Consider the following 12,315-nt stretch of genomic DNA (forward strand, 5'->3'; position numbering starts at 1 on the left):
GATGATGTCTTCAGTGTTGAGGAGAAGACCGTCCAGATCAAATATGCAGGCGCGGACTGGGGGAAAAGTGGTGACATATTTATTAGCTCTGGCTTTGACATTCACGGCCACCTTGACATTGTGTTGAGGGACACTTACTCTGTCTCAGGGGCCTGCATCTTTATGGGACAAAGGAAAATTTCAGTGCAGATTATGGGGCGTAGGTTGAAGTTCTGAATTGTGAGAGAAAAACGTGAAAAAACCATATGACGATAGTCTGACAGGTCCCCAGGACCCAGTAGAATTCACCATGTTCCTCCATCGAGTCACAAAACCGCTCATGGCTTGTCCGAACACACTTTTATTCACTCTATCACAAGCATTGCGGTATCTATACCCTAGCGCCAGTTTGAGAGAGCAATAACCTCCCTTCTCAATGATTTTTGCGGAGAGTCACTGCCACCATCATGTCGAAGTTCACGTTGCAGGGCGTTATCCCGGATGCTTGTTTCAGTATGGGTAGATGAGGTTGATGAATCTCCTCACGGCCTCTTTCCATTCAGCTCTAACAAACCCAACCCCCATCAACGCTGACAGTCACACCCGTGATAAAACTGGCGTCCGAGCTCAGCAAGAAGGCGACCGTCTTTGCAATTTCAATGGGCTGCGCAAACCGGCCCAAGGCACAAATTTCGGGGTTCTCCTTTTCCTTCGCCGCCTTGGGGTCGGCGTCGATGGACCTTTGCATCATCGGGGTCAGAGTGAGGCCACTATGTGTCAACATTGGTCAGTTCTTGAGCTTTCAAAAGTCCGTACTGTACAACATCGTGAACCACGCAAGAATAATGGCAGGGATTGGATATGGACACTGACGGTGCAACTGCTGTGACCCTTATATTCTGTCGACCAAACTCCTTGGCCACGCTGGACGTCAAGCCAATCACAGCGTGCTTACTTGCCGTGTAGCACGCCGCTTCTGCGCGTCCCACGAGGCCGAGAGTGCTGGAGAAGTTGACGATGCTTCCTCCGCCGCGTCGGAGCAGATGAGGAATTTCCGCCCTCACACAGTTCATCATCCCACGCACATTGACTGCAAAGACATTGTCCCAATCGCCATCTGTCTGGTCCAAGATCGTCCCCTTGTTGTGTGACTTTGGAATAATCCCAGCGAGGTTGACAGCACCGTCCAGGCCACCGAACCGCTTCTCAACGTCTGCTAGCCAGGCTTCGGTCTGCTCTCGATTGGTGATGTCAACCTTGTGAGTCAAGACCTCGCCCCCAGCAGCGCTTAGTTCCTGCTGGACTGACGCGAGAAGCTCGTCTTGGATATCGGCAATGGCGACTCTGGCCTTTAATTCGACGAGGAGCGTCGACACGGCATGGCCGATTCCAGAAGCTCCGCCGACAACGGCGATCACTTTCCCCTGCAGCACGGAGCCAGACATATTGAACATACAAAGTCGGTCTTGACGGGCAGGGCTCGTGGTGAAAGATCCAGTCAGGCCGCCTGTGATTATATGACCTCAATCCTTCCACTGACGGAGACACCTCAGGCAAAGTAAAGTTTTGCGAGTTCGTGTTCAAGATCTGTCGGTCTGTTTCAGTTTTTCGAAGTGGTTCACATTCAGCCAGGGGTCGGGAAGAAAGGCAGGGATCATATTGAACCCTTGGAAAAGTTGTTCTTTCCGGGCATTCAAGGGTGGCCGACTCTCGGTTATATGCAGTGCGACATGGGCGTGGACCTGCCACGCTTCAACTCCGGACCGTCCTTGCATTCTTTCAAGCGAAAAACATGGAGAGCGCATATGCTCAGATCTAGTATCAAAGAAGTAGCTAATCTAGGCCTCCGCAGTCTATTTCCTATTCCCTCTATGGGGTAGATTATTCCCCCAGTTCTGTTTGACTGGCCTCTTACTACAGAGCCACAGTCATAGTGATCGAAGGTTCCGTCCAAAGCTACGGACCGTTCAGCTTTCCACAGAAACCATGAGCTCCGATTCCCAATAAGCACTCTGAAGCGTGTCAGATCTACCTTGACTCTGATCATCTGATCATCTAGATATTGACCCCTTTCTCGACCACGGGCGCATCTCCACTACCACTTGTTAGAGAGATGGATACATATCTCCCTGGAACTAGCTCCATTTGACCTCCATGCCGAAAACTGCTTAACCCGTTAACTTGGACCACCTGATGCTGAGACATGACCTTCACTCAAGCAACTTCTTGGTGCACGACCGTTGCCGCCTCCACTGGTTTGCTTTCAGCCTTCCATGCCTCCAACTCACTAGCATCGATACTGTTACGTTCCAGTGCCGAAGCTCTTTTGGTCTCCTTGTGAGTTTTCCACGCCGGTGTCCCCAAGTACTTGATGCCATGAGGATCCTCGAATATGCCTTCCACTTCTTCCAAAGTCTTCCCGGAGGTCTCTGGGAAAAAGAAGAAGACGTGTATAAAGGAGGCGATTAGGAATGTCCCGAAGATAAGGTACGTCCTCCATTGGATGTTGACAAAAGCCACCGGGACGAATAGTCCCAAGGCCGTGTTGAAGGCCCAGTTGGCAGATGTGCTCAAGGCCACAGCCTTTCCCCGAACCCGTAGTGGAAACAGCTCTGGCGGATAGATCCAAGATACCGGAGACCAGGTTGTCGCAAAAGTACCGACGAACAGATATGTGAATGCAATGAGCGCCTTTGCGGGTGCGCCACTAATCAGCATCGATTGTTCTGCCACGCCGTTGACGCCGCCGGGCACAAAGGTGCCGTATGTGCCCAGGACGCCTCCACTGGCGAACATCCAGATGGCGCATCCGATACTTCCAACCATGAGCGTCGGTCGACGACCCCATCTATCGACCCAGATCAAGGCAGGGATTGTCATGACCACGTTGATGACATACTGAATCGACGAAGCCAGGAGATTGGAGTTGCCCTTGTACCCAGCCATACCGAACACAAAGGTCACATAATACACTGCCAGACAATCAATATTCGCGTGTTTCAGAGAAAGGGGGAAACCGGCCACTTACTCATGAGGTTCATTCCACTGAGCTGACACCAGATTTGATCGAACGCACCAATAATCGTGCGATTGATCATCTTGGGCTTGAACAGCTCCCAATAAGTGACATCGCCAAACTGTCGTTCCAACTCGCATGTCACGTTGATCTCGGCCAGTTCCAAAACCACCAGTTGATGGTCAGGGTTGCCTTTGCCGTGCACCAGCGTCAAGACCGCTTTGCATTCCTCCCAGCGATCCTTTTTAGCGAGCCAGCGAGGCGACTCGGGCAGGAAGGTCATGCCAATCATGAGGTAGATCGCTGGCACCATCTGGATTGCCCACGGTACACGGAAGGAGAGCGGGTTGTAGGTGCTGGAAGTCTGGCCGCCGATATGTGCGCCACCATAAGAGATACTGTGGCCTATCAGCGGGGATGCACTAAAAGTCGTTGAGGTAGAGGACTCGACTCACTAATACATGGTCATGATTCCGCAGGAGATGGCCATCTGCTGGAGTCCGACCAAACGGCCTCTCTTCGAGGGTGGTGCCAGCTCCGAGACGTAGACCGGGACCTGCGCAGATTCTATGCCCACGGAGACGCCGTTGAGGATTCTTCCCCCAATAAGCATGCCAATATTCTGCGACGCAGCGGAGACGGTAGACCCGGCAATCCTGAATTTGGGTCAGTTTTTCAAACCTCAGTCTTCTTTGACCATTATTCTTTACCAGAACAGACACCCAAGGATAATGGACATCTTCCTCCCGAGCCAGTCGGACATGTACCCCGAGATCAGCGCCCCGGCCCAAGACCCCGCCGCCATCGACGCGGTGATTCCACCCTGAACAAGGGACTTGGGCCCCGAGCAGTTCTCGTTGTCGTTGAAAGGGGGCCCTTCGGGACCTTGGTTGAAGTAGCACTTATAGCCTGCGGTGCCGAGGATGCCGGACATGGAGGCGATGTCGAAGCCAAAGAGGCCGCCTCCGACCACGGCGATGGACGCAATCACATAGATGTTGCCGATGACGAAGCGCGGCATGGTGGTGGCGAGTATAGAGTCAAGCAAGTCACAATGAGTTGGGTGTATGCGAGGACTTCAAGGCCCAGGTGGGCTTTCACGGACCACAAGCAGAATTCGGACCAATTAGTGGCTCGTAAGGTACAACAATGAGCCTATACGAGGTACTTTTAGGACGCCGTGCGAACCCCATGGGGTCCCCCCGGAAATAATATACCTGGTAGGACACCACCCCCAGTCCTCCCCAGAATCAGAAGGCGGGACGGATAGTACAAGCAGGTCTCCGCAAGGAACAAGTAAAGGAAACGAAGTACCCGAAATACGAGTATTAGACGACAACAACATCCGAATATCCTGATGTTTGGGAGCGGGGAAGTATCCGTGAATGGAATTTTGCGCAGATACGAGGACAGATCATCCAGGATCGACATATCCAGCTGCTGTCGCCAAGAGCATGGAACGAAGAATCTTGCCGTCTCCGTACGGAAATTTGTCGTCGACAAGTCTTTGATATGCCGTTCACTAACCGAGTGTGTAGTTTGCCTCTGGCCTTTGTTAGCAACGTCTCGTGTTTCCTGGGAACCACAGAGAGTGTCTGAACGGATGGATGACATGTTTCATTAGATGAGATATCTGGAAACTATTACGGCATGCTCCCTCCCCGGTATTTTACATGGGACTGATGGCTGAGAATACAGTTGGAAGACTAGCACTTGTCTGCGTATCGCCATCTGTAACGTCTGGCGGTGCCTCAACAATGTCCTTTCGGAAGGTGGCCCTTGGGAGCAGATGATTCTCTCGGATACCTTGACTTTCAGCGAGCACGGTAGCCCCCCGGGCCATAGTCGTCACGCAGGCGAGTCGTCGACGACTCCACTGCATGGCTCCCAGCACGGCCTGAGAGGAAACTGGTGGTGGTGGTAGAGGGAGCGGCTGCCCGGGCACAGCCCATACAACCACTGGCCAGGGTCTGGAAAAGGCTTTCCAAGGGACATTTTCGGCCCGCCAACTGGCTAGACGGTGAGATGCCCCCTGGATATCTGCATTTGCAAAGGTCCAGAACATCTTAGCATGTCAAACTCCTCTGGTCCTGGACGGCGGAGAGAACGATCGAGACATCCATCGCCGGCCAGCGACGGGCATGCTAGAATCCTGGGTGATGTTTTTTCTGTTGTTCTGTAATATCAGTACGCACGCAATCCCTGATGACAAGCGGGATAGCCCTGTCCCCGACATGAAACATCACACTCATGGGCCGGATACATGCCGTCCGTCGGATACTTGGAGAATACGAGGACTCCTCGGCGACTTGTCGCTGTGGCATGGCAGGATATCCATGTCAACCGAAAGACGGTTGCAACGCTGATCAGGGTCGTCTCGGTTTCGCTAGAGTCTATTGCGGAGGAATGATTACGTCTATCTCGAAGGAAAATTCCACGACGGGGCGTTGGCATGCGCCAGTTGGAGTATTCATCGTGTTATCATCACATTGAAAGTGTATGAATTGGTGTCACAGCCTTGCCGTGACATTGAGGCCGAGCATTGTAGCCATTCTCGCAATCCGGCCTCTTTCGACGAGTGTAGTCGTCCTGAGGAAGGCCCACAGCCATGCATGCTCCCTAACATAACTCGGTTTCATGGGCACTTTGGGAGAATATCCTCGGTATTCAGGCGCGGAAACACTACTCATCCCGGAGTGGGCATCTTGGTAGTTACCGGGGAAATGCGGGTCTCAGCCTCAACTGGTTTCCGGGAAAAATCTGGGCAGTCTGGGGTAGCCCCAGAATCACACAGAGTAAGACAATGTGGCCGAGAATCGGGTCATCCTGTCTACTCGCTTGGTATAAAAGAAGTGATGTCCTGAATTGTGGTGAGATTCACACTCCTACGCTTAGTTTTCGTGTCAGAACCAAGCAGCAGTCCTCCAACTTACTCGTTCATCATGCCTCCCAAAATCGGAAATATCTACCTTATCACGGCCATCGCTGTCATCGGCGGTGGCCTTTTCGGTGCAGATATTGCGAGTATGAGTGCAATGTGAGTTGAACAAGACTGGTATCCCGGCACTCGCGTGGTTGTACTAATATCTCGATTTACAGCTTGGGGACAAATCAATACAGATGCTACTTCAATCAGGGCCCCAGTGGACCGCCGTTCAACGACAACCCTGACTGTTCTGGACCAACTGCAGTTGTCCAGGGGGGCATCAACGCCTCAATGCCTGGGGGCTCCTTCATCGCGTGTATTGTTTCGGGCTACCTCTCCGATCACTGGGGACGAAAATCCGCCATCCAGATTGGCTCCGTCATTTGGATTCTGGGATGCGTCGTGACTTGTGCAGTTCAGGTACGTGGCCAGTTTGTTCACCCGTGAAAGAAATATTAAAATCGTGGTTCATCTTACCAGAACATCGCCATGTTGGTTGTCGGTCGCTTTATATGCGGATTCGCAGTCGGCATCTGTTCGTCTCAGGTCCCCGTCTACGTTTCCGAGCTGGCGCCGCCGAGCAGACGAGGCCGTATCGTCATCTGTCAGCAGTTCGCAATCACCTGCGGCATCACCATCATGTATTTCGTCTCCTATGGCAGCTCCTTCCTCACAGGCTCGGCCTCCTTCCGTCTTCCCTGGGGCGCCCAGGCTCTCCCTGCGGTCTTGTTGGGGATAGGCCTCATGTTCACTCCCGAATCACCGAGATACCTGGCACACAAAGACCGCTGGGAGGAGACACACGAGGTGCTCGCCCTGGTCCACGGAAACGGTGATCGCAGCTCGCCATTTGTGCAGAGAGAACTCCACGACATCCGTGAATTCTGCGAGTCGGAGCGCAACCAGCCGCCCAGCTCTTACTTGGAGCTATTCAAGCCGAAGATGCTCTACCGTACCCATATCGGGGTCTTCATGCAGATTTGGTCCCAGCTGTCGGGCGTGAACGTCATGATGTACTGTGAGTACTCTATGCTCACGTTGACCACGATCTGTCTGTTGCTAATGTGTTTTCACCAAAAGACATCACGTATGTCTTTGGCATGGCAGGGCTGTCTGGTAACGTCAACCTATACTCGTCCTCGATCACATACGTGATCAACATGTGCATGACGCTACCGGCGCTAATGTGGATCGACGTTTGGGGCCGTCGCTGGCCGCTCATCCTAGGATCAGCTTCTATGGCGGTCTGGATGTTTCTCAATGCCGCACTGATGGCCGGATTCGGTTCCCCAGCTCCGCCGGGAGGTGTGGACCATATCCCCCAGCAATCCTGGCAAATCCACGGTGCGGCCTCCAAGGCTCTGATCGCCAGCACGTTTCTATTCGTTGCTAGCTTTGCCGTCTCGGTAAGTTCTTTCGTCACCGCTCAAGTCCATTGAAAGGAGTCAATGTACTGACCGTTCTACGCACGCACAGGTCGGCCCCATTTCATGGATCTACCCACCGGAGGTCTTCCCCCTCCGCCTCCGCGGAAAAGGCGTGGCCGTCTGCGTCGCATCCAACTGGATCTTCAACTTTGCGCTGAGCTGGTTCGTCCCTCCCGCCTTCGTCAACATTAAATGGAAAGTCTACCTCATCTTCGGCGTCTTCCTCATCGCCATGGGCATCCATTTCTTCTTCGTGTACCCCGAGACGGCCGGCAAGACGTTGGAGGAGGTCGAAAATATCTTCGCGACAAGAACGAAAGCGTGGAAGACGCGCATCGAAACCAAAAAGGCACGCGAGATCGAGTCGGCGAGTATTCGCGCCGACGATCCAGAGGAGGTCAAGGACGCGGCGCTGGGGTATGTTGCGGGCAGGGTGGGCGCCGAGCACGTGGAAATGTCGATTACCGAGACGACAAAGTCGTGATTCACGCGTGGGATGAGACCAGACCTGCGGTGCTACTGAGCACCGGTCGACTTGTAGGGCATATTGATTGGCATCTACGAGATCTTGATCTGTACCGTTGGGAGTTCCTCAAACGTCTGTATGTCGTGTCGATTAACAGTGGGGTCGAAGTGGCAATGTCTCAATGAGTCATGGATGTATCTGCCTGCATGCTGGGCCTGGCCATATCCATTCGTTTGTGTACATAATGGCCTTTGAGCAGATCAATTCTCCTCAATTCCAAAACTGAGATCCACATAGCAAATGTGATCCGCAAGTTTCTTTGCTTTTTCAAGGATCACATTGTTTATGTATTTGAGACTTTTTGCACAGAGAGACTCACCACCAAGCCCCGAGTACACCGTTTCTCCGGTTTGAATGCCTAGGTAAGCCCGTCAAGGCCAAACCAACCCCTGGATGTCCTCAGCCTCGTAGTCCTCACGGGGATCATAGCCTTGCTGCCTTGCCAAGCCTCCCTTCACTCTCACTTGACGCTAACCTCGCATGGTTAGACTGAGTTTAGAAGCTACCTACCCACCTCAGGTACTGGGTATAAAGGAGGGCGGAGAATATGGATCTGAATGGCCATGCAATGGAGTGGTACCGTCACATCTTCTGGTGTCAACAACTGACTCGATGATGAGAGGACTGGTAACTCTCCCGGTATTTCCCTAAGACGAACATAGCAACTAAACGGTGCTCGTCTTCCAACGGCACCAATCCGACCCCGGCAGCCGGCAATTTCACGCGGAATATACCGCATATGGCACCTTACCCGCTCCCGGCAACAACATCGCTGCGACTGCGAGACAGGGCGTCGCAGGCGGAGAGCGTCGCGTAGGTGGCTCTGTAGCTACAACTCATGAGTCCTGGCGACAATTCCGGGTAGACGACTCCGACAAGACACGTCGACAGATTTTTACATCCTTGGGGACATTGACGCTGACGTGGAACATGGGATTGGTCTCGATAAAAGGTGTCCGGCGCCTCAGGGGGGGCGAGATATTATTGCGGTTGAAGTGATTCATTGGTGCAGATATACTGTACTCTACTCAACACTCGATACTCGATTTTCTAGAGAGCTGGATCTCAAAACATAGCAAAGACGCCCATTGAAACAGAGTTGAATTGACCATGGCGTCGAGAACTCTTGCAGGGATCAAACGAAAAGACCTCCTACGAGACAAGGCTTTCATCGACGATGTCTGGGTCGACGCTCTATCAGGCAAGACCTTTGACGTGGTCGACCCGGCGACGCTGGAGAAACTCGCCACGCTGCCCGAAATGGGCGCCGCGGACGTGAACAGGGCCGTCGAGGCGGCGGACCGGGCGTTTTCCACGTACAGGCAGACGACGGCGCGTCAACGAGCCCGCTGGCTCCGGCGATGGAACGATCTCATCCTCGAAAACGCCGACGACTTGGCTCTCCTGACCACCGCGGAAAATGGCAAGACCTTGGCCGAGGCGAGTGCCGAAGTCGTCTACGGCGCCTCCTTCCTCGAGTGGTACGCCGGCGAGGCCGAGCGGACGCACGGCGAGACTATCCCTTCGGCGAATCTGGCGCAGAGAATCATCACCATCAAGCAGCCCATCGGCGTGGCGACGTGTCTCGTCCCGTGGAATTTGCCCATCGCAATGATCACCCGGAAGGTCGGGGCGGCTCTGGCCGCGGGGTGCACCACGGTATGGAAGCCTGCGGGAGAGACACCGCTTTCGTCCCTTGCGTTGGCAGTCTTAGCCAGAGAGGCTGGCTTTCCAGCCGGGAGCATCAACGTGATCACCACCCTACATCGCGTTGCCGAGGTGGGCGAAGCGCTCTGTACCAACAAGCTGGTGCGGAAGCTGAGCTTCACGGGAAGCACCCGGATCGGGAAGCTGCTGGCTCGACAGTGCAGCGAGAACCTGACGAAGCTCTCTCTCGAGTTGGGCGGCAACAGCCCCTTCCTGGTGTTTGACGACGCCGATGTCGCCAAGGCCGTCAAGGCTTGTCTCCTGGCCAAGTTCCGCAACGCGGGCCAGACCTGCGTGACGGCGAACAGGATCCTAGTCCAAGCGGGGATCTACGAGGCCTTTGTGTCGACTTTGATTGAAAAGGTCAAGGCGCTCAAGGTGGGCCATGGCATGGAGGAAGGTGTCGATATCGGTGCGCTGACGCACGAGCGCGCCGTAGAAAAGGCGATGAGGCACATCAAGAGTAAGTCTGTCGTTAAGAAATAACGGATAATATTGCTGTGCTGACACGCGTCTCATCCAGGCGCGGTCGAGCTCGGCGGCCAAATCGCTCTCGGCGGCGGGCCGCTCGAGTCCAAGAGCGGCTACTTCATCCAGCCGACCGTCATCAAAAACATGTCTCACAGCTCCATCACCTGGAAGGAGGAGACGTTTGCGCCCGTCCTTGGGGTGTTCAAGTTCGAGACGGAAGAGGAGGGAATAGCCCTCGCCAACGACTGCGACGTCGGGTTGGGCAGTTTTATCTGCACCTCGAGCATTGCGCGGAGCTGGCGCGTGGCGGAGGCCCTCCAGGTGGGCATGGTGGGCGTCAATCTGGGATTGCTCAGCGCGGCGGAAAATCCTTTCGGTGGCGTCAAGCAGAGCGGGTACGGGAAGGAAGGTGGCCGTCAGGGCATCGACGAGTACATGCACCAGAAGTCCATCTTCATCGATGTCACCGAGTGAAAGAGACGTTTGAGCAGAGAGCAATCGGCGGTCTGAGGAGACTCGTCGCCTCGTTGGCAAGTTTTCGGGTGATACCTCGGGAGTTTGCATGCAGGGTCCTATCAATCCTGGCAAATGTTGTATGAGCAGCGAAGGAAAAAAAAAGGTCTCATAGATCCGGGAGAGAGAATCTGAGAAACCCATCTCATTCAGCGGCTGTGAGAGCAGGAACCATTTGGTTTGTTTTCCGACCAAATGCACGCTCTCCGGTGTCTCATGATCGTCAGGTAAATCTACGCGTTTGGAGGGCCGTTGTACTTTCAACCACACTGTCGAGACAGGTATATAGGGTATATCGCCGCTACTTGCGAATCATCCCAGCGACTGGATTCTGTACTCACTCCGGTCTCGGGAGAATAGAGGCTCGAAGTGATACCGTGGGTTGCAATAGAAGATTCCAGGCAGTGTAGATCTTACCCAGGCTGTGAATGAATTGAGATCTCATAGACCGATATAGTTCCTAGTGCTTTTCTCCTTCTTCTCTGAAACCGACCCCAACACTGTCATGACTCGATAAACTTCAAGAGCTCATCGACAAACCCCTTTGGATTCTCCTCTGCGAGATAATGTCCCGCCTCAGGCACGGTACCGATCTGGACATCCTCATAGAACTCGCGCGCCATCTCGACGGCCTCGTCGGCGTGAAAACTCCTCTCGCCGGACAACATCATGTTCTTGACCTTGACCTTGCCGGCCTCCTGCCGCCACTTGAGGTTGTCCGCCGCGTCGGCCTCGAAGGCGCGGTAGACCAGGAAGGCGCAGCGCAGCGAGTCCGGCGCCGCGTACTGCTGCGCGTAAAAGTCGACGACCTCGGGTGGGAAGACGGTCTGGTTCTGCATCTGCCGGTCGAAGAAGTACTTGACGTACAGCCGCTCCTTGCCCGAGACCAGCGCGACGGCCAGCTCCGTGTTGTGGCTGTGGAAATCAAAGTGCCACATCTTCCGCGTGTGCTTGTACATGTCGTAGAACTTGGAGCCCGGGAGCAGGTTCTCGCCCCAGGTCACGCTGGCCACGCTTTCGGGGAATTGACATACATACGGGTGCGTGACGATGCCGCCGATGTCGTACCCGACCAGGTGGATCTTCTCTTTCACGCCGATATGCTCCGTGACCAGCTGGTAAAGGTCCTTCGCTAGAGACCGCGCGGTGAACGGGTCTTGTTGGTTGATGTTTCCGATGGGCTTGCTGCTGAAGCCGTGGCCGAGGAGATCAGGCGCGATGACATGATATCCCGCTTCGGCGAGAGGCGCCATGACGTGCCGGAATTGGTACGACGTCTGAGGAAACCCGTGCACTAGGAGAATCGTGCCCTTGGTCTTCTTCTGCCGGTCCGAAGGGAATGACTCGACATAGTACAGCCGGATCTCGGGGTCGACATGGTGGAGGTACGCCGCGCGGCCGAAGACCTTGACGTTTTCAGAGTGAGATAGGATCTGGGCGGTGCTGGTCATTATGGTGCTGCTTCAGTTAGGACGTGTTGGAGAGATGAATACAAGTCGAGAATTACCCCCGGTTTATCCGAGAAATCACAGGCCGTCTTTGCGAGGTATGGACTGCCTGCAAAGCTCACAATTATATCTACAGGCGTAGACAGTTATATAACATCTGCCGAGCCTATGCGGGGAGGTCGCAGTCTGTAGTAAGATCCGCGCTCAGAAGCGTCAGGGCATCAACAGTTGACAATCAGGAACTGCTCGGGCTTGTCGGACATGAATTCGGGACATCTTCGGAAGATCTCTGATGGAAATGT

At 54.1% G+C, this 12,315-nt stretch overlaps 5 protein-coding genes across 5 annotated transcripts; 2 read left to right on the plus strand and 3 right to left on the minus strand.

Moving 5' to 3' along the window:
- Nucleotides 1-544: 544 nt before the first annotated feature.
- Nucleotides 545-1,424, minus strand: Z517_03587 (uncharacterized protein; the record flags this gene model as incomplete). Its single annotated transcript, XM_013432691.1, has 2 exons — nucleotides 545-749; nucleotides 853-1,424. 2 exons carry the CDS (start codon nucleotides 1,422-1,424, stop codon nucleotides 545-547), a joined length of 777 nt encoding a protein of 258 aa, XP_013288145.1.
- Nucleotides 1,425-2,193: 769 nt separating this feature from the next.
- Nucleotides 2,194-4,016, minus strand: Z517_03588 (uncharacterized protein; the record flags this gene model as incomplete). The annotated part of the gene is made up of 4 exons (XM_013432692.1): nucleotides 2,194-2,951; nucleotides 3,008-3,393; nucleotides 3,451-3,651; nucleotides 3,706-4,016. The coding sequence occupies 4 exons, from the start codon at nucleotides 4,014-4,016 to the stop codon at nucleotides 2,194-2,196; spliced, it is 1,656 nt and encodes a 551-aa protein (XP_013288146.1).
- Nucleotides 4,017-5,937: 1,921 nt separating this feature from the next.
- On the plus strand, nucleotides 5,938-7,832 carry Z517_03589 (uncharacterized protein; the record flags this gene model as incomplete). The annotated part of the gene is made up of 5 exons (XM_013432693.1): nucleotides 5,938-6,032; nucleotides 6,095-6,341; nucleotides 6,402-6,939; nucleotides 7,002-7,327; nucleotides 7,398-7,832. The coding sequence occupies 5 exons, from the start codon at nucleotides 5,938-5,940 to the stop codon at nucleotides 7,830-7,832; spliced, it is 1,641 nt and encodes a 546-aa protein (XP_013288147.1).
- Nucleotides 7,833-8,984: 1,152 nt separating this feature from the next.
- Nucleotides 8,985-10,526, plus strand: Z517_03590 (uncharacterized protein; the record flags this gene model as incomplete). The annotated part of the gene is made up of 2 exons (XM_013432694.1): nucleotides 8,985-10,044; nucleotides 10,105-10,526. The coding sequence occupies 2 exons, from the start codon at nucleotides 8,985-8,987 to the stop codon at nucleotides 10,524-10,526; spliced, it is 1,482 nt and encodes a 493-aa protein (XP_013288148.1).
- A 542-nt stretch (nucleotides 10,527-11,068) lies between these two features.
- Nucleotides 11,069-12,016, minus strand: Z517_03591 (uncharacterized protein; the record flags this gene model as incomplete). The annotated part of the gene is made up of 1 exon (XM_013432695.1): nucleotides 11,069-12,016. The coding sequence occupies one exon, from the start codon at nucleotides 12,014-12,016 to the stop codon at nucleotides 11,069-11,071; it is 948 nt and encodes a 315-aa protein (XP_013288149.1).
- Nucleotides 12,017-12,315: the final 299 nt, after the last annotated feature.

This window comes from Fonsecaea pedrosoi, assembly GCF_000835455.1.
Source record: "Fonsecaea pedrosoi CBS 271.37 unplaced genomic scaffold supercont1.2, whole genome shotgun sequence".
NCBI lineage: Eukaryota > Fungi > Ascomycota > Eurotiomycetes > Chaetothyriales > Herpotrichiellaceae > Fonsecaea > Fonsecaea pedrosoi.